General features: G+C 41.6%; 2 protein-coding genes across 22 annotated transcripts; both read right to left on the reverse strand.

Annotated features, from left to right (window-relative positions):
• Positions 1-745: 745 nt before the first annotated feature.
• LOC6527250 (D-3-phosphoglycerate dehydrogenase) lies at positions 746-4737 on the reverse strand. Its single transcript, XM_002088308.4, has 6 exons — positions 4535-4737; positions 4081-4131; positions 2575-2729; positions 1536-1755; positions 1341-1473; positions 746-1224 (listed from the first exon to the last, which is right to left on the reverse strand). Exons 1-6 carry the CDS (start codon positions 4616-4618, stop codon positions 869-871), a joined length of 999 nt encoding a protein of 332 aa, XP_002088344.1. The 5' UTR covers positions 4619-4737; the 3' UTR covers positions 746-868.
• Positions 4738-5305: 568 nt separating this feature from the next.
• Positions 5306-20843, reverse strand: LOC6527252 (voltage-dependent L-type calcium channel subunit beta-2). 21 transcript variants are annotated; one of them, XM_015197673.3, is made up of 10 exons: positions 20364-20840; positions 15703-15819; positions 15418-15639; positions 15252-15345; positions 12955-13439; positions 12724-12891; positions 12323-12437; positions 11533-11796; positions 9143-9593; positions 5306-8968 (listed from the first exon to the last, which is right to left on the reverse strand). In XM_015197673.3, exons 1-10 carry the CDS (start codon positions 20433-20435, stop codon positions 8623-8625), a joined length of 2334 nt encoding a protein of 777 aa, XP_015053159.1. In that variant the 5' UTR covers positions 20436-20840; the 3' UTR covers positions 5306-8622. The 21 variants fall into 21 exon arrangements, 20 of the variants coding, with proteins under 20 accessions (XP_015053159.1, XP_015053157.1, XP_015053164.1 ...); XM_015197671.2 differs by lacking the exon at positions 20364-20840 and adding an exon at positions 16456-17720 and having other exon boundaries at positions 12955-13451; positions 15231-15345; XM_002088310.3 differs by lacking the exon at positions 5306-8968 and adding an exon at positions 14354-14389 and having other exon boundaries at positions 8996-9593; positions 15231-15345; positions 20364-20839.
• Positions 20844-20970: the final 127 nt, after the last annotated feature.

Here is a 20970-nt window from a genome sequence, read left to right on the forward strand (position 1 = left end):
ACGGAATTGGCAACGAGCTGCCTTAAATTATGCATTGCCAGGATAAGTTCCTTTTCCACTGAACTACAGAAAGGACATGCGAAAATGAGTCTTGCATTTCCGCCAATAAATGAATTCATTTTACCTCACTTAATATTTCACTTTGCAGTCATTTCATCTCTTATAAATCACTAATATTCATATTTTTCATAAATTTCTTCACCATATATCATTTATAGCCATTTGTCAATAAGTTTCTTGCTGCCAAGGAAATGAATTCGCTATTCGATATATAAATGTTGTCCATTATATGAACTTCTATTGTGTGATACTGCTGTAGAATTGATGAGTTTCTTCTTCAAGTGAAAAGCTTTTCTATTAAGCTGCTACAATTGAATCAGAATAAATAACTAGTGCTCTCTGTTAAAATTGTTAAATTGTTTAGGAACATCAAGTAGATGAAAACACCAGTAAATGAACATTCAGCTGGCAATGTTGGTTCAGTTGAGCGTATTCACACATGCTGAAGATAATGACACACAAAAGTTGCCAGGAAAGTTCACTCAAACTCGGCTTTTCCATGAATGCCTTTGTACATACATATATAAAATCTACATTAAACTTGCTTTCAGGCAAAACCTTGATTTTCCATCAAAATACCAAAAGGCAGTACAAAATCAGGGAAATTAGGCGGCCTTTAAAACTTGTGTGTTATTGCACTACCTTGACTACTAATGTCCCTACACATAAGAATATTATTAGAAAATTCTTCTTTTAATTTTATTTGTGTATTTCCGTTTTTACTTTGATTTACACTCCTGGTCGTAAACTTATTTATAAATGCTGAATAACGAATTTAGATTCTGCTGATGGTTAGAATATTCGATCTTCACTGGTAATGTGCGAGAGCCTCCTTGTTGATGACGCCCGCATAAGTGGTGTACTTCGGTGAGGTTCCATTGAGGGCGATGAACTGCTCCGCCACCTCGACGGCAACACGGACCTGCGCCTCCGAGGTGCTAGCGCCCAGATGCGGCGTGGCCACCACCTTGGGATGACTGATGAGGGCCTTGGTGACCGCAGACTTTGGTGGCTCCTCGGGATAAACGTCGAAGGCCGCGCCGGCCACCTTTCCACTCTCAAGGCCATCGAGCACCGCCTGCTCGTCGATGATGCCGCCTCGGGCCACATTCACCACCTTGACGCCCTGCTTGCACTTGGCCAGTGTCTCCGCCGAAATGAGATCTAAAGGGATTCATTAAGGAAATCTATATAGTTTAGCTTAAAGCACATTTAACTGGTTTGAAATGTAAATCACTTAGAAAATGTATGAAGAAGAATAGAAAGAGCATTTAACTTACTTCTGGTGGCTGGTATCAGCGGCGTGTGCACGGTTATGTAGTCCGCCAGTGGCCAAATCTCCTCCAGCGTCATCTTCTCGATGCCCGCCGCCTTGGCCTCCGCCTCCGTGGTAATGGGATCGTAGCCGATAATCTGCAAAGCACTCAGGGTTCGATTAAAATGCCACACTAAGTAAATACGCAATCCAAACGCACCCGCATGCCCCAGGTCTTCATCCGAATGGCGACCTCGCGTCCAATGCGTCCCAGTCCAAGAACGGCCAGGGTTTTTCCATACAGCTCTGTGCCGGCATAGAGCTTCCTGTCCCAGCGACCCTCCTTCATGCTCTGGCCGGCGGGGACGACGGGACGGGCCAGGGAGCCAATTAGGATGCACGTCAGCTCACAGGCCGATATGGAATTGCCACCCGGAGTGCTGAAAGCGACGAGAGTTTAGTTAAACATTCCCCAAATGCCACGCTAGACACTGGCTGTTGCGCCAAGTTGAGCGTTTCTGGTGGGCAAGTGGAATGGGGCGTTTGTTGTGACTAGACAGCATTATGCAAATTGCGCCGAAAAAGTATTGGATGAGTTGGGGAAAATATGGCCATTTTCGCGCTTGGCTACCAGTATTCCACTACCAAACCCTCCTAGTATCCAACCCACAACCCTTCGCCCTGCAAACACCCACGCAACTCCATCGACACTCGGCGTCCCTTAATTATGCGTGTCAAACGGCGTCAATTGACCCAAGTCATTTGGGTATTTGGGGCTGGGATGCCATATCTACTGCCAATCCTGCGATTCGGAATGCGCATAATTATTTGGACGCTGCGCCATCGGAGATTACACTATCAAGCACTGCTAGTTTGAATACCCATATTTACGATATTAGTGTTTAACCGTATTCTCTATCCTAATATATTTCCTATTAAATGATGCATCTAACATTAAGAGCTACATAAATTCATTTTCGCGACATGCAGCTATTTATTATTATAGTTGCATAAATCACACAGAAAGTCAAACTTCATAGACAGGGGTTTAAATAAACAGAATGGTAAAATGTTCATGGAATTGATTGCATGGAAAGAACTCTAATGAGTACTTAATATACTGTTTGCATTTCCCATATTAATACCCCCATAAATGTATCAGATTTTCAACTTTAAAAATAAATGGAAATTTTGGTCATAGTGTTCGTGGCTACCCTTTTGCCGCCGTGCAATGCACCGGGGGCTTACGGAGCACTTACTTCAGGACAACGACATTATGCGCCGTGGCTGCGGGAACATCGATGTTGTCTACACCCGCCCCCGCCCGGCCAACGACCTTCAGACGGCCGGATCCGGCGGCCAGAACTTCCGCGGTTATTTTCGTATCCGAGCGAACGATGGCTGCGTCGAAATTCTGAAATGCGGTGTAATTTAATAATTAGCCACTGGGTAAATATAAATATTTGTCCGGTAATTTCCTAACTCATTTCGCTGGCCTTCTGGTTGCTGCCATTCTGGATGGCTTCCATTACAGATTTCTTCTGGGAGCGTGATTGATACCATCTACCACCTGTTTTTTTTTTATCATAAATAAAAGCCATTTGGCTGGCATAGGTTACGGGTTATGATTATTGGAACCCTTGACAATAACATTAACCAGTAATTTTCGGTTTTAGTTAAAACAATTATTTTGATGTAGAGGCAACATCGTCTGATCAGCCAGATGTTTGATAAGAACTATTGGACCGATAATACTAAATGGTGATAACAATGTCTAGCCCACTTATTTACAGTATACTATTGCCATTTAAACGTGATAGTTTCTTTTTTGGTTAAATAAAAAATAAAACTGCATTTCGAAAAGTTGTTAAAAATGCTGTGCACTCCAGTTGTAACTGAACCTGTTACATACTTTTCAAGGATTCCAGTATACCCTTTTACACTACGATTAAAGGGTAAAAAAACAAGTTGGACTGCCTTAATTTATTTTCTCTCTGCGAACGGGAAAAATATTTTTTCGTCAAGTACTTATTTTCCGACCCTTACAATTTGTTTTTTTGTTATTCAATAACATCACCAAAAGAATCCGTCTCTAAATCAAAATCAAATAAAATTCAAAACATGCATTCGTGCCGATACACACATGAATCGGTTTAACTAATTGAGGCAAAAATACTCTTGCAACAGAAAACCATTTAAATAAATAATGAGAGTAATTGATTTTGACATAAAGAGGCCACAAAAAAGTCTTTTCCAACTATTATTTACTTTATTTATATAACTGGAGTGAAAATAATCTGATATGCTTATTGTTTTAAAGTTTAAAGACAAGGAAAATAATTTATTAAATGGGTTTTAAGTTACTATTTCACTTAAATTACTGCAAAATACCTATAAATTCAATAACAATTATGATAATGAATTCCTTATCATTGGCTTTAATTTTGTTTATTACAAGTACTTTATATTGGAACGAGATAGGAATCTGCCCTACTGTTGCAGTTTTGAATTATACTTTTAAGTTGATGTGCTTAGTTTGCTTAGTTACAGACTAATTGAGATGTTATTATTACGTAACCATCATATATACATACATACGTATGTAAGCAAGCGTTCTCCCATATCTCAGCTCATTGCACATGTTTCAAGCCCGCACTTAAATCATTTGAAAAGCTTTCATTCCAACGACTTATCTCGTTTATTTCTATGTACTGACATGTGTGTATTTACCTCTTTTCCTGCACTGAAATCCCTAAGCCACTTACCTTAACTTCCTGGCACAGTTCCTCCACGGGGAGTTTTAGCTTGTAGGTAACCTTGTCAAAAAAGAAGGAAAATATATGGTCAACAACGTTGATTAAATTGTGCAATCAATTAAATGCATCTATTGTCTGTTTGTCCACTTCTAAGCGCTTTTACATGCTTGCAAATTCACTTACAGTGTGTACTCGATAGCCAAGTTAACCGAATAGCCTAATTAAATTGAATTACATTGCATTGAAGGCATAATTTAATAATTAAATACTTTTCAAGTGTATTTCCTTAGGCAAAATAATCCTTTAAGTATCTTTCGATCCCACATTTGTTGGTTGTCGGTTATTCGTTGTTGTATTTTTTTTCATGGGCGCACTGTACTCTTGAGCACTTGTATGGGTGTAAGCTTTTGCTAACTCCAACAAATAATCGACTGTCACGTCATTGGGGATTGGGAAACCTTACCTTAATCCCATGCTGTTCCAGCAGCTCCACGCAGGATTTGTCCACAGCATCGCAGACCAGCACTTTGCTGATTTTGAGGGGCATATTTGGGCTGGTAATGAATACACTGAGAGATCTGCACAAGCGGTTTGCCGTAATTTATTAATTTTTGCCAATTACTTTGCGCAACTCACGATCTGCGCCGCCGAGCAAACAAATTGAACTGACTTTGACTTCGAGAGCGGGTTCCTCGGGCCATCGAACCTGACTTTGAATGCCTCTCGCCGGTGCAGTGCGATTGTTGTTTTTCTGGGTGATAACCGATAACCCAATCGCTGGAGAGGATCGGAGAGCCCCAGTTCCACTTGGATCCCAAAGTTCTCTCTTTCTCCTCACGCGATCGGTTCTTTTGGGTGTGCGTGTGAGTTGTTTTCGATTTTTGCACGCAAAACAACAATTTTAACCCACGGACGACCCTGTGATTAAAAAAGATTCAGCGAAACTTTTGTAAAAAATATTGTATTTTATAATTTTTTAGTAAAGTTTTTCGTGTCTGAAATGCATATTCAGGAAACTGCAAGCTTGCAATATATTGTAACTAAACCCTTTTTAAAACTTTTTTGCTGAAACGGAATATTTTTATATTATAGATATATTCACTCTTTGATTACCATCACCACAATCCTTTACGCAGATTTCAAAAGTATTTATTCTGTCCTTTTATGTTGATAAAGCATTTAACATAGGACTTACCCATATATTTGCTCACACAAAAGTATAGACAAGAGGGGATTTATTTTTAATATTTTTATTGTATTTGCTTTTATTTGCAATTTAGCTTTCATTTAACTACGTATTTTCCAAAAACATAATGTGAACAACATTTGAATGCGGAAAATGAAAACGAAAACAACAAAATTGCGTTAAGGTGATGGCAGGTATTCATCCTTAACATTAAATTAAAGGAATCTTACAAAGTTGATAACAAAATAATTAGGTAACAAATTGAAATATCATTAACTATTTACATACAATTTTTGAAAATTGCTGATTGGATTTTAGTTACTGTTTTCTCATTTTTTACAATATGTATATGTTTTGTATGTATAAAATATTCTATATAAATTGGGAGCGGTGTTGATATTTCCACCAATAGTTCTTTTTTATTTTTCCAGGTTATTCGGTGTGGGGATCTTTGGTTAATAATATATTGATTACGGAAATTTCATGCGTGCTCTTGTCAATCTTTCCACCTTCTATTTTCCAGTTCAATAAGGTATTTAGGCTAAAAAAATAAGGTTTGCTTTTCTTATTTAAGTGGCTTGAAAAGTAGAGAAGTTATTACCGCTAAATTTAATTATATATAGGCGTATCTTTAAAGTTTCAGTATGCTTGCTATAAAACTTGTTTGCATCTGTGTGTGTGTGTTTTTTTATAGTTTTCAAGAGTGTCAACGAATTGAAATTGCTTGGTTTTTTGTTTTTAGAATCGGAAATAAGAGTTTATTATTACAAAAAAATTGCTATACTTTTGAAGCAAACCAGCTTGTTTTCCTTGCAGACTTTTGTCCGTCTGCTAGAAGTTTATGTAATGGAATATATGAATTTATCAAGTTTAGTTTTCGAAAACTTTCAGAGAACTTGAGTTGAGAAATTTAAGGCATCTTACAAAATATCTTCAACATATTCCTATCAGATCAGATGAAATTTTCATGGCAAAGTTCACCTTTCCGTTACCAGAAAGTATCTAACAATATCTGGGATAATCAGTTATTCTTTTAATCCATATTATTTTAATTAGTTTTTGGGTTTCACGCTTACAAAATGCCGGCTGATGTATCTGTATCGGTTTAAATTTTGTTAATTATGTTAAGAACATGCATACTTATATATGCAGCTCCATAAATGTGTGTATCTTTTTTAATATATACCATTATAATATATTGAATTACCAGTTCTGTGAATTATGTGCAATATTCTAACGTACACACTCCTCATCAACTGACCATTTAAACTTAAGTATTCCGTTTGTCCCCTTCTTAGCTGCAAAGGATCGTATCTAGTTTTTGTTTTTTGTTTTTAACTTTATGCTAGTATTAAAAAGTAATATTTCATTTAGGTTTAGCTAATACATAGATCATTTTGCTTTGCCACTTTTTACAAGAAGTGCTTGTGTATCGTTTGCTGCTTTCGTTTGCCGCTATATATTTTAATTTCAATTTGTTCCTCATTAAAGCGCCTCCAGTGCCTTGGCCAACGCCATCTCAATTCTCTAAGGGAAGGGAGGACTTCACCCCACTGACCTCCAATGATCCCAATCCCTCCCCCTGCTGAATGTGGCCAACAATTTCAATTAGGTAGCTGTCGTGTATCTGTCGTGCGCTGTTCAAATTTGCTTTCTGAAAATTAGTTATATCACCTTGTATCTCTTATATAAAAAAGTTTCTAGATTTTTGCCCCGATCTGTCTGTAAACTCTGAGCCCGTGCTTCGGGCTTCAGCTGTAGTCCTTGGACAGTAGGATGGGTTCTGTGGGTGTGCTTACAGATCAAAATGACTAGCTAGACATCAACTCTTACTCGAGGTTCGAGGTGGCGATCGATTTGAATGCAGTGCGGTTCATCATTGTTGGGCGCTAGCTCAGTTCGACAACTGATCGACTGATCGACAAATTTAGCATGGTGGTTGGAATTGTAAAAGGAGTGCTCGTTCGGAATGGGCCAGATCAACGACTATCGTCTCAGCACTACGTGTACATTTCAAAAACTTGAACAATAATTTTGACGCATTCGACTTTAGCGATTGGTAAAGTACGAGTAATAATGATCTAATGGGGCGGCGGAAATGCAGAATTTATTCTGGGGGTGGAGTGCGTTTGTGTAACTCGATTTGATGGTTTTTTAAGGCACTGGTAGTTTAAATCGCTATACCCAAACCTGGATTATTTCGATCCTTATTTTCGATCCTTATCCAGGTTGCAGGCCCGTTCGCGGTCTCCAGTCCAGTCCAACTGGAATTTCGAACTGAGATCGCGAACCGTGCGCTTTGGCAGGTGTGTGGCATGATATGGTGTGGCAAGGTAACTAGGTCGAAAGTATTGCTGTTGGAAGTGGAAATCGTGTACATGTACATGGCTGCTGTACAATGCGTTTCATTCAAGATCTCTACTACAAATATTTAACAACTTATAAATTGATAGTATATATTTAGTGCTAAGAGTGAATTAAGGATTCAACAGTTTCAAACTTCAAGCGATATCTTATCAAAATGAAATAAACTAACGAGTAGCCGTAAAAATATCGATTAAATCCATTAAGTTTAACGTACTTTAGGTGGATATATAAATGTATCAAAACTCATGATTATATGGCTTTGAAACGCACTGTACGTGTAAATTGCGAGTTAATGGAATTCCATTCTGCGTAGAGGAGGAAAAGGGCTGGTGCGAGAAATGGGTATCGGTTTGAGATTAAAGAGATTTCAATCGGTTCACAGTCAATTGAGAGTGTATAGGTGTGTTTGTGTATGTGTGTGTGTGTCAAGTGTATGGGTGTGTGGATGTGTTTGTGTGGCTCGACTTAGATTAAGACACGTTCACTAAATTATTAAAGCTGACACTTATTCATGTACTTAGTCAATCGATTGCATAACAAATACGAGACCCAACAATTGCTGTTGGCTGGTTTTTGGACTCCCTTTCTTCAACTTTTAATTTTCCACTGTCGACTAGCTTAAATCTTAGGCTTAGACCATTTAATTTAAATTCACATTACTCAAATAAAATCTGATTACACTTAGCTATAGCATTTAAGACACATAAGGCCCCACTTGGCATTGGGCTGCTTCCTTTGGTTTGCTTTAACGTTCGCTTTAACCGCCACTTTAACGCTCACCAGCTAACTTTAACTTTAACCAGCTACTTTGTGTGTGTGTGTGTATTTGTATCTGTATCTGTATCTTTATCTGTATCTGTGTGGCTTTCAAATTGATCTGATCATCGAATGGAACATTTACAAATGTGTCGTGTGTTTTGGCACTGCTGCACTTGCATTCCCGCCCGCAAAAAGGTTACCCAAACCAAAATCGACGCGGGGTGGCGACTGAAATCTCTTTAATAGAACCGATCCGTGCCCAGGATATCCTCTTCGTCCTCCTCCACGATGATCTTGTTGCGAATGGCGTGGGTGACAGCTTCGACCTTGCTCATGGTGGGACTGAGGAACTCCTCGCGCAGGGATCTTGGTGGGTGGGCAAACGATGTGTCCTGCACGGAGTAGCGATACTGAGAGTGGGATTGGGAGTGGGATTGCGAGTGGGATTGCGAGTGGGATTGGGGCTGGGAACGCGACTGGCTGGTGTGCCAGTGTGTGCCCAGGGAGGACTGGCGTGGCAGGTAGGACACGGGTGCTCGATTGCTGGGCAGGGACGACTGGCGCGGCAGGCCCAACGGTCTGGACCTGGACCTGGACTGTGATTGTGACTGAGATTGAGATTGAGATTGAGACTGAGATTGAGATTGAGACTGAGACTGGTGGTGTATCATGTCAAGATCAAAACTATTGTCGCGTGCTTCCTTCAAACCTGGCACTCTCGCATCGATCTGATCCCACCCCTATATCCACGATTCCTACATGGCATTAAGCATTCTCCTACTACTCCCACCACCTCTGTGCGGACTGTATTCATCGCGATCGACAACGGTGGCGCCACGCGGCAGATCCCGTGGATCGTCGATCCTGGTCGAGGGTCCGTAGCGTGAGCTGCTCATCCGCATCTGTGCCTCCTCGCGCTCAAAGTCCGGATCCTCCAGCAGGCGTCCGCCCCTGGACAGATGGCCGTGGTGGGAGGCGCCGCTGGGACCGCTCCTCATTGCCGGATACTCAAAGTTGCGCTCGTCCAGCAGCTCGTCGCTATTCAGATCGTAGTGCATGAGGTCCCGCTCGCGACGCTCGTACCGCTCCCGTTCGCGGTCCCGCTCGTAGCCACCGCCGCCGCCACCGCCGCCTGCGCCCACTCCTCCGCCACGCTCCTGGTGGCGAACCGAGGTCGGTTGTCGGCGGCTGTGCTGGTAAGAGGTTCCTCCTGCAAAACGCCCAACACGGCAATATGTTAGTAAAATGTATTTTAGGGTAAATGTATTTTAGGGTAACGAAAAACGAAAAACAGAACCAGAACTAAAGCATTCAAAAAAACGGGTCAATAGGCGAAAAGTTGGTATCAGGCCTAAGGTCTCCCTTAGCGGAGATTGGTCACTTGGGGTTTTGTGTTCAGTTATTTTACAGAGGAATTTACTCTTAAAAGCAACCGTTGAAAGCTTTAAAAGAATGGTATAATCAATACGTTTTGTAATCGTTTTTAATCTATGTTTGGGACTTATCTTTTATACCAAGTAATCATTTAGAAAATACGCTTTAATTTAAAAGAAAGTACATTATTTAAACAACTATTTGTGAGGCTTACTACCTGGTAACTTTTCTATGTACTATATGTGAGCAACTATTAAACAAATTTGGGCATTCGTTCAGCTATTCTTTTGTTAATTAATTTGTAACTCTAAAATGTTAGTAGGAAATAAGACATTGGGTTAAACCTTTTAAAGAGTAACAAACAATATTTTAATTCGCTGAAAATAGGAACAAATAAAATCAGCAGATGATCGAAACCTAGCTGGGCGTCAGTTATGCATGGTACATTTAGAAAAAAGGAGGATCATTTCGGGGGGACAGTTATAAGTAACTAAAATGGAATAGGTAAAATCGCTCAAAAATAATGTAACGCAAACACATCTTTGGGGGGTTTCGGTACTCACTAAACCAGATCTAAACGATTAGATGATTTGGTTTTGCAACTTGAAATGGTGAAAACATAAGGTTCGACAACAACGGAATACATGTACTGATCGATATATATTATAACTGAGCTGATTTGGGTCAAGTTGAGCTGAACTAGGAAAACACCCGGAAGAATGTGAGAAATCGAGTAGAAGGGGTTGGCGCGGATGGCGGCAGTTTACAGGCGCACAACGCCCGGTGTAACTAAAAACAAGTACAGAGATCAGTCGGTAAAACGCACAATTGGCATAACAGATATTCGAATGGGTGGTTGGGTGATCGATTAGCTCGATTCGATTGATTGATGACGGATGCTTGAGATTGAGTGGGCTGGCTGGTCGTGCAGTTCGGTTTTAATCGGTTAGTAGAACTCAAAACGGCAGAAAGGTAGTCTTAGTCAGCTAATAGCTAATTAGTGGGGGTGGTTTAATCTCGAGGGTGTGCGCACACCTCATCACATGGATTTGTTGGAAGTCTTGACTTGGCTAAAGAGTTGGCGAGATGGTGGAGATCGTCGGAGATGTCGGTCGTTGGGTGCTTTTGCTAGTTCCAGTTGATATGGTTTTGCTTTTGCTTTTCAATATCAATTTCAATTTCAATTTCAATTTTAATTTTTATACGGGTTCAATTGTCTTTGGCATTTTGTACTGTTGATGTCGCAGTTGTGTTGGTCATGGTGGTTGATTTGGATTTGAACTCGTTTCGTTTTTGTTCTATAGCATTGTTGTAAAGGGACCGGGTATGTCACGTGCTGTGAATGCTGTAAAGTGTGGTCACAAAATAGAAACGATAGAAAATAAACAAAAAGTTAAGGATACCAGTGATGTTGTTTCTGAGTTATAGATATGTACAAAATGGGTCTCTAGAAAGCGGGAGTTCTAAGTAAATGCCATGGGCTGCAGCTACATACAATCGAGATGGGTGGAGATGGTTGGTTGGCCGGTGACGAAGCTACTTTTCACCTGAATCTATGTACAATGCAAGAGAGATACAATGGGCTACTTCTGGGACTATCATCTAACTTGGAACGTGGTGGTTCTAGCTAAACTTTCAGTTACGGACCAAATGCAATATATCTTGAACTTGATTTCTGGGGGCATGTGATACTTTGATACTTAATCAGTTTACGTAGATATTATCGGTAGAAAAGGAAGCGAAACGAAAAGAAACAGTAAAGAAACGAAATTTACCTTGGTCCCAATCGAACTCCCTATCCCAATCTCGTTCCCGCTCTCTCTCCCACTCGCGAGCCCGCTCCCGCTCCCACTCGAGGTCCCTTTCGCGATCCTTGGAGCTGCGATCTCTGTTGAACTCCCGATCCCAGTAATCCCGCTCCCGTTCGCGCTCCCTCTCCCTCTCCCTGCTATCGCGGTCTCGCTCCCGACTTCCCTCGCGATCTCCGCCGGACATGCCCATCCTGGGATCCTGCTCATCGACAAACTCCTCGCCATCTACTGCTCATCACAACGTGCCCCATCATGTGCATCATGTGCATCACGTGCATCATGTGCATCATGTGCATCACGTGCGGAGGAAAACGGGGGAGAGAGAGCCAGAAGGAGAATCGATTGGTTCACATTTGGTACAGTCATGGGAATTTGAATTTGAAAAAGACAAATTTTAGAATTGTATTTTGTATAAGTGTGGTTGGTTGAGTATGTTGAGAAGCAAATGAAAATTGTTTACTGCTGATCTGATGTGCATACATAACATATTCATCCATCGCATCGCTATGTATACACATGCTGATATGTGGATTCTTAATGGGTTCGGTCGGATCGATTTCGTTTGAATTGGAAGGAAGGTGAGGCAAATGGGTGACTCTGATTTCGATATCATCGATATTGATATTGGTTTGATTGAAATTTCGCAGCTTCTTGGGCTTCTTGGGCATGGGCGAGGACTTTGGTGGTATCGCGCGTATGAAAATGGCAATGCGACCGTAGATGAGCCCAATTAAGCGGGCAGGTGTTCCTTTACCTGGTGGCGTCGGTCCCAGACGCGCGGGATCTGCGGAGGGCGAGGCCTCCTGCGGCAGGGGGCGGGCGATGGGCGGCACGGCTCGAATGTCCGGGTGGGTGGCCTTCCAGTACGTCTGCAAGAAATCATAGATTAGCTTAGATACACGTTAAATCCTTAAAAATACTGGGATATATGAAAAGATAATACTAGGATGTATGAAATGATAAACTTCCGGGTCTCATAGGTTTAGTTGTCTGTATGTATTATTATGAGAAAGAAAGCTCTCTAAGTTGTTGTTATGCACACTGCAATGCCCATGACTGAGTTCAACCTACTGTGCGTATACGTAACATATTTTCTGACAACCAAATAAATGATCTAATTGCGAGTCCAAATATCACCTCAATGACTAAACCCACCTCCAAGTACTCGGCAATGTGCTCGCAGGCGTCTTCCAGCTGATTCTCGTCTAGGATTACATCGAACATATCCGGTGGACATTGGGCTAGCTTCTCGGCGGCAACCATTTGAACGGAGAGGTTTTTCGCCTGCGACTTGCCACGTGATTTGATCAAACGCTGTAAAACCTGCATTAATAATAGATTAGTAAGTAAATTGTGTTATTGAGGTGTAGATATTGTTAGACGCACCTTACTACTACTAATCTTTAAGTACACTATTGTTGGCGCTAATGAAGTTTTCGCTAGTTGTGACGGATGATTGATTGTATCACAATCGAGCACGACCAGCTGGAGCGAGCGGGCCAGCTCGAAGATGCGCTCGATCTCCTCCTGCACCTTGCCGAGGCAGTCGCTCCGGCTGGAGGAACGCTCCATGATGGCCCGCTTCGAGGGATTGTTCATGATGGAGCGCTTGGCCAGCGAGATGTCGGCCATCACCCGGGTGATGATGATGCGGCCCTCGAAGCGGTGCTTGAGGAAGTCAAAGAGGGCCTTCTGCATCATGTCGGTCACCTCGTAGCCCTTCAAACTGGGCCCCACCAGGACAACGGGTCGCATCGAGGGCACCACGTCGTAGGGACTGGCCGTCTCCTGTTTCTTGAAGAACGGCTTGCGCTTCTCCTTGTTGGCCGCCGCCGCCTGCGCCTTGCCGTGTCGTCCTGGTCCCATGGAATCTGATTCGTCACCTGAGCGTTAGTATCATGGCAAACAGGACGAAATAATGGCAAAGGATGAGCGAGCTTATGATTGGTACGAGCCAGTGCGATCGATCAGTACGAATTGCTAGGCCAATTTTAGATATTATCGTAAATACGTAAGACGCTTGTGGGTTAATTGGTTAGTTAGTATATACAGTGTATTTGAATTGATCCGTTGATTTCGTTGTGCTTGTGTTTTTGTGCTGGGCAATTGTGTCGGTCTACGGCAGGTTCGCAATATCAGTTTGATTTGAATTTTCATTTGGTTTTTAGTTATTTGCTTTTCTTTTCATCTGGTCTACGCACCACTTAATGCTGTTCAAAATGCCAACTCGAGGATGATGTTTTTTCCTATGACTATCTAACTTATTTCTACACGAATATGACTGGTTCTCTGTTTTACACAATTTTCTATAATTTTGTACGGGTTTTTGGTTAGCAGGACATGTCAAAACTGGGATGTATTACATATAGCGATTATATGCGACATAGACAGGGTTTTACGGACAGATGATACGTATTTGGAAATGAGTTTTTCTGATTGATTCGGTTAATAGAATATTTTACTTACGAAAATCAAATAGAGTCAGTTAAAAAGTTGAAATATAATAACTGATTAGATCTGTTCTGATAAATTTGCAAAGTTCATAGCATTACTTGGATAATTACTGAATTAAGCTTTATAATCTACAATTGAATAGCAGTTCTTTTCCTTCCGAAAACAATGTATCAACATTTAAATTTGTTTCTCCTCATTTAAGATGTTTTAGATTCCAATATTTTGAGTAGCTAAGTTTGGTTTTTAAAAATCCTGAAACTCACTGAAAGACTAGCGATACTTTTGCGATTGAAATGGATTTCTGAGGTTCTGATGAGAGACGTGGACAAACCTTTGTTTTTCTTGCGCGGTGTTGTACTGTAGGGATCTTGGGTCGCGTTGTGGTTGTTCATTTGTTCATTTGGTTAGTGTTGTCAACCAACCGGTTTGTGTTAGATAAAAGAGAGTTTGAGTGCATTTAATAGTGTTCACATTGGCTAATTGGTTAGTTTACAAGCAGACCATGAACGAGGAGCTTTGATTTAGACAAAACTAGGACGGAGAAAATCGTGGCTATTGAAGCTGGCAAGGTGTGTACTTTTGTGTGTTTACAGTGGGTGAATTGGGTCTAAAACGGGGATCAGGCAGTCTAGGCTGATCCTCTGGAGGATTCGGCTTTCATGCTGGGATCTAGGACTAGCTCTAGGCCGATACATGGGCCGTTTGCATAACTAGGGTCGGTCGGATTTGCATCGGATTGCCGGGTGAACTCGTTTGATATAAGTAAGCATAAAGTTGCACTCGTTTTATATGGATGTCACATGATATATAATTAGAACAAACACAAAAGTACAAAATGACGGGAATTTAGCTTGGCCCACATTTTCATGTTTTTTTTTTTTATGGTACGGAATCTGATTTGGTTCGCTTCAAATGAAAATCATAAAACACGCGTCCAATTACAATAAACATCGATGAGCTCGATGAGCTCGAGTCGGGCTCGGCATCCGTCTGTCGGACCTATTGGATGCTCATAATCATATTGGCATATGGGCATATTGGGCACCTCGAAAGGAGTACCTCTATTGGCGATTTACAAAAGTAAACACATTACATAGAAGACAGCGAAAAATATATATAGATTGAAATTAATTCGATTCACAGAATAGAACAGATACGAAATAAAACCTCGCCCAAAAGAAATCAGGAGAATGAAATGTGTGTCATACCAGGTGTGGGGGGTGTGCTACCTCGAGATGGCTCCGCACCTGCTTGTCCGCCCGCACCAAGATTCCCGCTCGACGAGCCCTTTGTGCCATACAGTCTTGAGGGTCTGGTTTGGTTCTGCGAAGAGAAAATATGGATTCGTTGATAGATTAACGCCTGGCATAGATCACACTGGGTATCATATCCAACCTGCATGCGAATGTTGTCTAGCTTAGCGGGGCTGGGTATGAAGCCCACATCACAGCCCTCCTTGACCAGCCGGCCGATCCACCAGTTATTGTCGTACTTCTCTTTGATGTGCAGGAACTCCCGGATCTCGAACGAAACTGCTCCGCCCTGCACCGGCGAATCGTCGTCGATGGCGCCATCGTATGCTACGTTGGTTCGCACAGCGAACGCCACTGGTTTGCTCTGCAATTACAGGGTATTATCGCTCATTTAGTTACATTTTGAAGGTGAAAAACACACACTTACCCTCGCTTTATCCAACTGGCTTAAGGCCTGACGTTCCTTTTCTCGCCGAAGCGATTCCTTTTCCTCGTCTAGCGACAGATCGGATGACGGTTGTGAGTAGTTCGAGTCGGCAGAACCCTGGAAAATTCAAGTGAAAGAAAAAAAATTCAGAAAAGATTTTACTCTGCCTAAAAAGTGCCAAACTAAGAACAATTCAATTGGACCGGCCAACTGAAAATCATAACAAATTTAATTGGCCAGCTGCCCAGATCCCAGCCAAACTCAAATATCCCAGCAGTGCAGTAAAATGTGTATGGTTTTCAATATTTCTTCTTGCCGCACATGAAGCAACAGTTGGTGGCAAGTACAAGGCCACGGAGAAGGCTGAGTAATTTAACATTAATCAAGAAGCATTGTAACTCAAGTACATAAAGTTCTTTATGAGTTTTTTTTCGTTTTTTGTTAATTTTTAAGCGATTGTTGAAAATCATTCTTATCTTAGAATAATAAATTCTAAGCAATAAAGTATATGAAAGTATTCGAATTATTGAGACAAGGGCAATCTGTTTTTAAAATGGATGGAATATTGTGATGGAATGCTGTTAAGTTAAAAAGGGCAAACTACCAGTTGCTAATCCTAAAATGTTTTCTAAGAAAAAGAGAATAGGTTTCAATTGTTTAAGAACAGATACGTTTACAAAAAACCTAGCCATAACAACACTTATTCGTAAAACACATAAAAAACACTGATTGATGTTTTATTGTTTGCGGCACCTGTGTGAATAGCTTGTTGTATCCACTCTGGTAGGAGGGGTATCCAAGGCCAAATCGAGACTCTCGATGTTGGCCACCCTGAACGGAGGGTGCATCCGAGGAAGAGGCGCGCTGCACCATGGGCCTGTCAGCCCGGTAGTCTTCCTCGAACGAAGATATCTTGGCGATGTTTCCGACGATCCTGTGCAAGGACAACAGCACCACCAGCACCACCAGATGGTGCGATGCTGATGAAGATGGTGATGGTGGCGTTGGTGGTTGTGGTGGTGGAAATGGAGGTGATGGTGACGGTGGCTGGCAAGGCGTTGAGCTGGCAATGATTACGTATCCGTATTCCACGACTGCTTCTTATTCCTATACGGTTGCGGTGAGTTTTAAGTTGGATTTTTCGTTGGTTTGTACTTATTCGAAGCAATACCTGCGTTTCGCAGCACTTAACACTTTATGAAACCAACTGGTTTTGGAGTTATAAAAAGACTATAAAAGCGCTACGATTCGGTTGATCAGGCATATACAAAATTATTAACTATTAACTTCTTTCTTTTGGCAGGATTTTGAGAGCTTTATTGTTGCACTTTGCTGTTTGATTAACACTGACATTGGCAATACACTTTGCTTAACTATTTTAACCATCGGGTCAGACGGTATTCGATTTTGACACTGACATAAAAACACCGTTACCAAATGTGCGAGAAAGATAGCACAACAGCGATAGAGAGAGGGAGTGGGAGAGAGAGCAATCGAGAGAGAGAGAGGCGATTGCGATTGTCAAACGGTTTGGAAGCCACAGGCGAAATAACTTTAAATTGTTAACTGGAAGGGATTTCCGCAGCCTTTTCTCGCCTTAATTTCAGCACAATTTGCATACGACTGGCGAATCGGATCGAAGTTGATTTCGATTCCGCGTCGATGGGGATTTTTGGCCCCAGGGAAGTTAAAAATAGGAATTTGTGTCAGTGGCGTCGGGTCGCGGTACTCTGCTCACATCACTTTTTTTCTTTCCTTTCTAGTATATGCACACGAAATGTGCTGGAAAACTCGGGCAGAGGGGGTGGTACACATAGGTCGCGAAAACTGATTTCCGTTGAACGTGGCGGTGTGTTTTTCTTCAGCCTTTTCTTTGTTCCGAGCACCAAACGACTTCTTTCGATCTCAAACCCTTTTGACCTGGCTATATCCTCAACCGATTCGCGGGTTATCTTTTACAGGATTTCATTCGATTCACATCCTTTGATTTCGATTCGCCTTTCCGACATTCAAACGGTTCTACTCCACACGCAAACTGAATCGTTTCTGTATTTGGAAGGCGAAAAGTCCGCTCCGCTCTGGAAAAATTGTGTAGAGTTTTCTCGTTCGCTTCCAGTGCGTAAATGCTCCACTCGTGTCGGGATGTATATATATTTATATATATGCTTGTGTGAACACATTCCCGCACATACACCATACACTGCGGTTGTAAACAAATTCGATTTTCAAGTGCATATGCCGCAGACTCGTCCCACTGTGCGACTAGAGTTGCGTGTGCTAAAATGGGAAAGGAGTGGTGGAGTTTTCCGTCCCCTCGAAATCTCCATCGAAATGAGCGCGCTGTCATCGGCGGTCAGTGGTGTGCCTGGAAAATCGATAGCACCCGCACTTCTCAAGGGGGTAAGGGGGTGGCGAAGGGGTAGTGGCGGTCCACCTGTTGGCAACCCCGATAATTGTCTGCGAGCGCCAAAAGCTCCAAATGAAAAGGGTTACAGCTGTTGGCTGCACGACTCTGAAACATACACAACTTGGGCTAATGTTCAAAGACATTCCAGTCATATAGGAGAACACAAGATTGGTGATTTTGAAATTTAATCTATAGTTAATTTATTAATTTTAATACATCTATGTATGCCTTCACCATTAATAAAATATTTTTAGCTTTCTTATCATCAAGTATATCACTTATTTTATCATTTAAAAGATGTTTAAAATAAATTTTGGTTAAATATTTTGATTCGAACATTAAATTGCTTTTATGTTTTGGAATGAAAACATTTTATTTTTTAATTTGTATTTACTGTATAAAAACAATAAAAAAGCGAATTTTTATTAAGAAGAGTTATTTAGTTTGCATTTATTTCGACTTGGTTTGTATTATTATCCCCAAAATACAATTAAATAGAAAAGTTTTTATTTCGCTTTTAATTAGACTTGGTTTATATATATTTTCTTATCACACTGTGCCTATAACGTAAACATTCCGTTTTCCATTTCCTCAGGATGCGAGAGAGAAAGAGGCGGAGAGATGAGAAGAGCGAAGGAGCATGCGCAGAAGGCAATTCTCCACTTTTGCTCTGCACATGCGCCGGCATTTATTCTTCTCCACTCTCTTTCTTCGGCTCTCCCCATTTAACCGTTAGCGGGGAAGGTCGCGGGCGATGGACCCGATTTGCGTTTACACATTTCCAAAAGGCAATATGTAAAACAAAGGGGGATCCCCCTTTAATCGCTGAACTGAAGGGGTGGGGAGGGGGGGATGGGTGTTGTTTGGGTACCTCGGGTCGATTCTTTGTTTACCTTTCGCCGATTGCCAAAAGCCCCATCATACTTTGCAGCGGGCAAAGTGCCCAACGACTAGTAATGAACTTTGGTTGCCATCGACACCGCACTGCCACCCACAGCCACCCACTGCCACCCACTACCACCCATTGCCACCCCTTTGGGATAGTTCTTTCTGCGGGTGGGTCAACGCTCCGCATTCGGATTCCAGTGCAATTTCCCCCCTCAACCCCTCGACAAATATTTTCATGGTCAGCCCGAATATTTCCCACTTTTCCGGCTCTGTCGATGACCGCGCGTCAGCAAATCGCTTCTCACCTGCGTTTGGCATTGCATCGCCGTCAGCGTTTTTAAGAGGCTTAAATAACAATGATTCCCAATTGCAATGGGCGCATTAGAAGGTAAGTAGTGCAGCTAACACATTAAAAAAACAGCATAAAATGCTTTCATACTAATAAATGCCTTTTTAATGTATTATAGCCTACTTTTATTAAGATTTACTTTTTTTCAGATTTTTAATCATTTTGTTTTGAAACTTAACCAAATCTTGTAATCGTATTATGCGATACATTTTCTATATAAAATGCGTGATTATACAGACATTGTTTGTATTCTATTTAAAATGCTCAAATGGATTGGAATCAGTCCCGGAATTATTAAAAGTGTCTTTAGTCTAAATGCAACGTATAAGACTTGTTAGAAATTAAAAGGGCAACTAGAGTGTCTATAAAGTGGCTTTCGAGTGCCGCAAAAGTATCAACATTGACTGTGCTTACAACTATGCAGAATTCGAGGATGAGTAAGAGGTGTGATAGCCTCTTTGGCCCCCAAATTGTCAGTGGGAAAACTAAGAGAATTTAAATTTAAAAACAACCACACGAGATGTCATAGAACCACAGTGTGTATTTCATATAAATAACAAAAGCAATGTATAAAAAGGAAAAACTAAGTTAACCTCGTATAAGTTAACCACCTCACTCTAAGTAGTTTCTTATCCAAGCGACAGTTCTATTATAAATTACACATCGCTTAGAACAATATTTTACAATATTTTTATTAAATTTTATACATTAAGAAAGTTTAGTTTTGTTTTGTTTCTCGCGGTAGAAAACTAGGCGTATGAGTAATCTCGCATGCCACTGTCTTGGGGCAATCACTCATCCGCCCCGTTGCCACCACATGCTAATACCCACTGTATTCACTACGTGTGTGTGTATTTAAATGGTCGTGAATAGCCTGACAAGCTGGGCGAGCAGTCTGCGAGCGATCGAGTGGATAAAAATATACGGATTCCGCCCGGGCCCGGGGGCACATTTAAATAGGGGGTTTGGATTGGAGCCCTCCAATCCAATCCGATCAAAACCATTACTTTCACTCACCCGACGATTCTTGTTCCTGAAGGGCTTGTAGGACTTGCCCTTGTGCTTGGCGCCCAGGTGCAGCTTCTTCATGGCTCAGAATTTGTATTGGAATCACAAGCGGTAAAGGAACACAACTCGAAATGTATGTTGAGCGTCTCACGCGCGATTTGTCCCCCCCAAAAGTCAATTATGCAATCATTTTTGGAATCGTTTCTGCGGTCGCACAGCAAAATAAACAAACACTTTGCCGTTATGGCCACTAATCGTTAAATGGCCAAGAGTCCCGCACACACACACACACTTTTGCTCATAGAACTGGGTCACAATTGTGGCTATGGAACTTAGAGTCCGTCACATGGCAGCGATTTGAACGAGGGCAACGCCATCCTGCTGGAATCTATATGCCAAATGGGCGTGGAATCTATATGCCGAGGGCGTGATCCACTTTGGCCAAGCAATGTGGAGCAGATCCAAGCGGTTCGCGGTGGAGACGACTGAAAATGCGACCGACCGCAGAAGACAGCAATTTGGACTGACAATATTTTTGGCACCCGCGCCGTGAGTCCATTGACAAAAATGGCCGAGAGAGAAGCCTACCAAGACGATCTCTGAGAATCATGTAGTA

This window comes from Drosophila yakuba, chromosome 2L (genome assembly GCF_016746365.2).
Source record: "Drosophila yakuba strain Tai18E2 chromosome 2L, Prin_Dyak_Tai18E2_2.1, whole genome shotgun sequence".
Lineage (NCBI taxonomy): Eukaryota > Metazoa > Arthropoda > Insecta > Diptera > Drosophilidae > Drosophila > Drosophila yakuba.

Bases quoted from the DNA above. Each gene is read 5' to 3' on its own strand.
- LOC6527250 (XM_002088308.4), bottom strand. From the start codon at position 4,618: ATGCCCCTCAAAATCAGCAAAGTGCTGGTCTGCGATGCTGTGGACAAA. The intron at 4,132-4,534 runs GTAAGGTTTCCC...TTTTTTGACAAG, and splicing joins TGGAACAGCATGGGATTAAG to GTTACCTACAAGCTAAAACT. The intron at 1,756-2,574 runs GTAAGTGCTCCG...CGTCGCTTTCAG, and splicing joins CATAATGTCGTTGTCCTGAA to CACTCCGGGTGGCAATTCCA.
- LOC6527252 (XM_015197671.2), bottom strand. From the start codon at position 16,575: ATGGTGCAGCGCGCCTCTTCCTCGGATGCACCCTCCGTTCAGGGTGGC. The intron at 12,892-12,954 runs GTGCGTCTAACA...TTATTAATGCAG, and splicing joins TAAAGATTAGTAGTAGTAAG to GTTTTACAGCGTTTGATCAA. The intron at 11,797-12,322 runs GTAAAGGAACAC...TGTGATGAGCAG, and splicing joins TCTGGGACCGACGCCACCAG to TAGATGGCGAGGAGTTTGTC.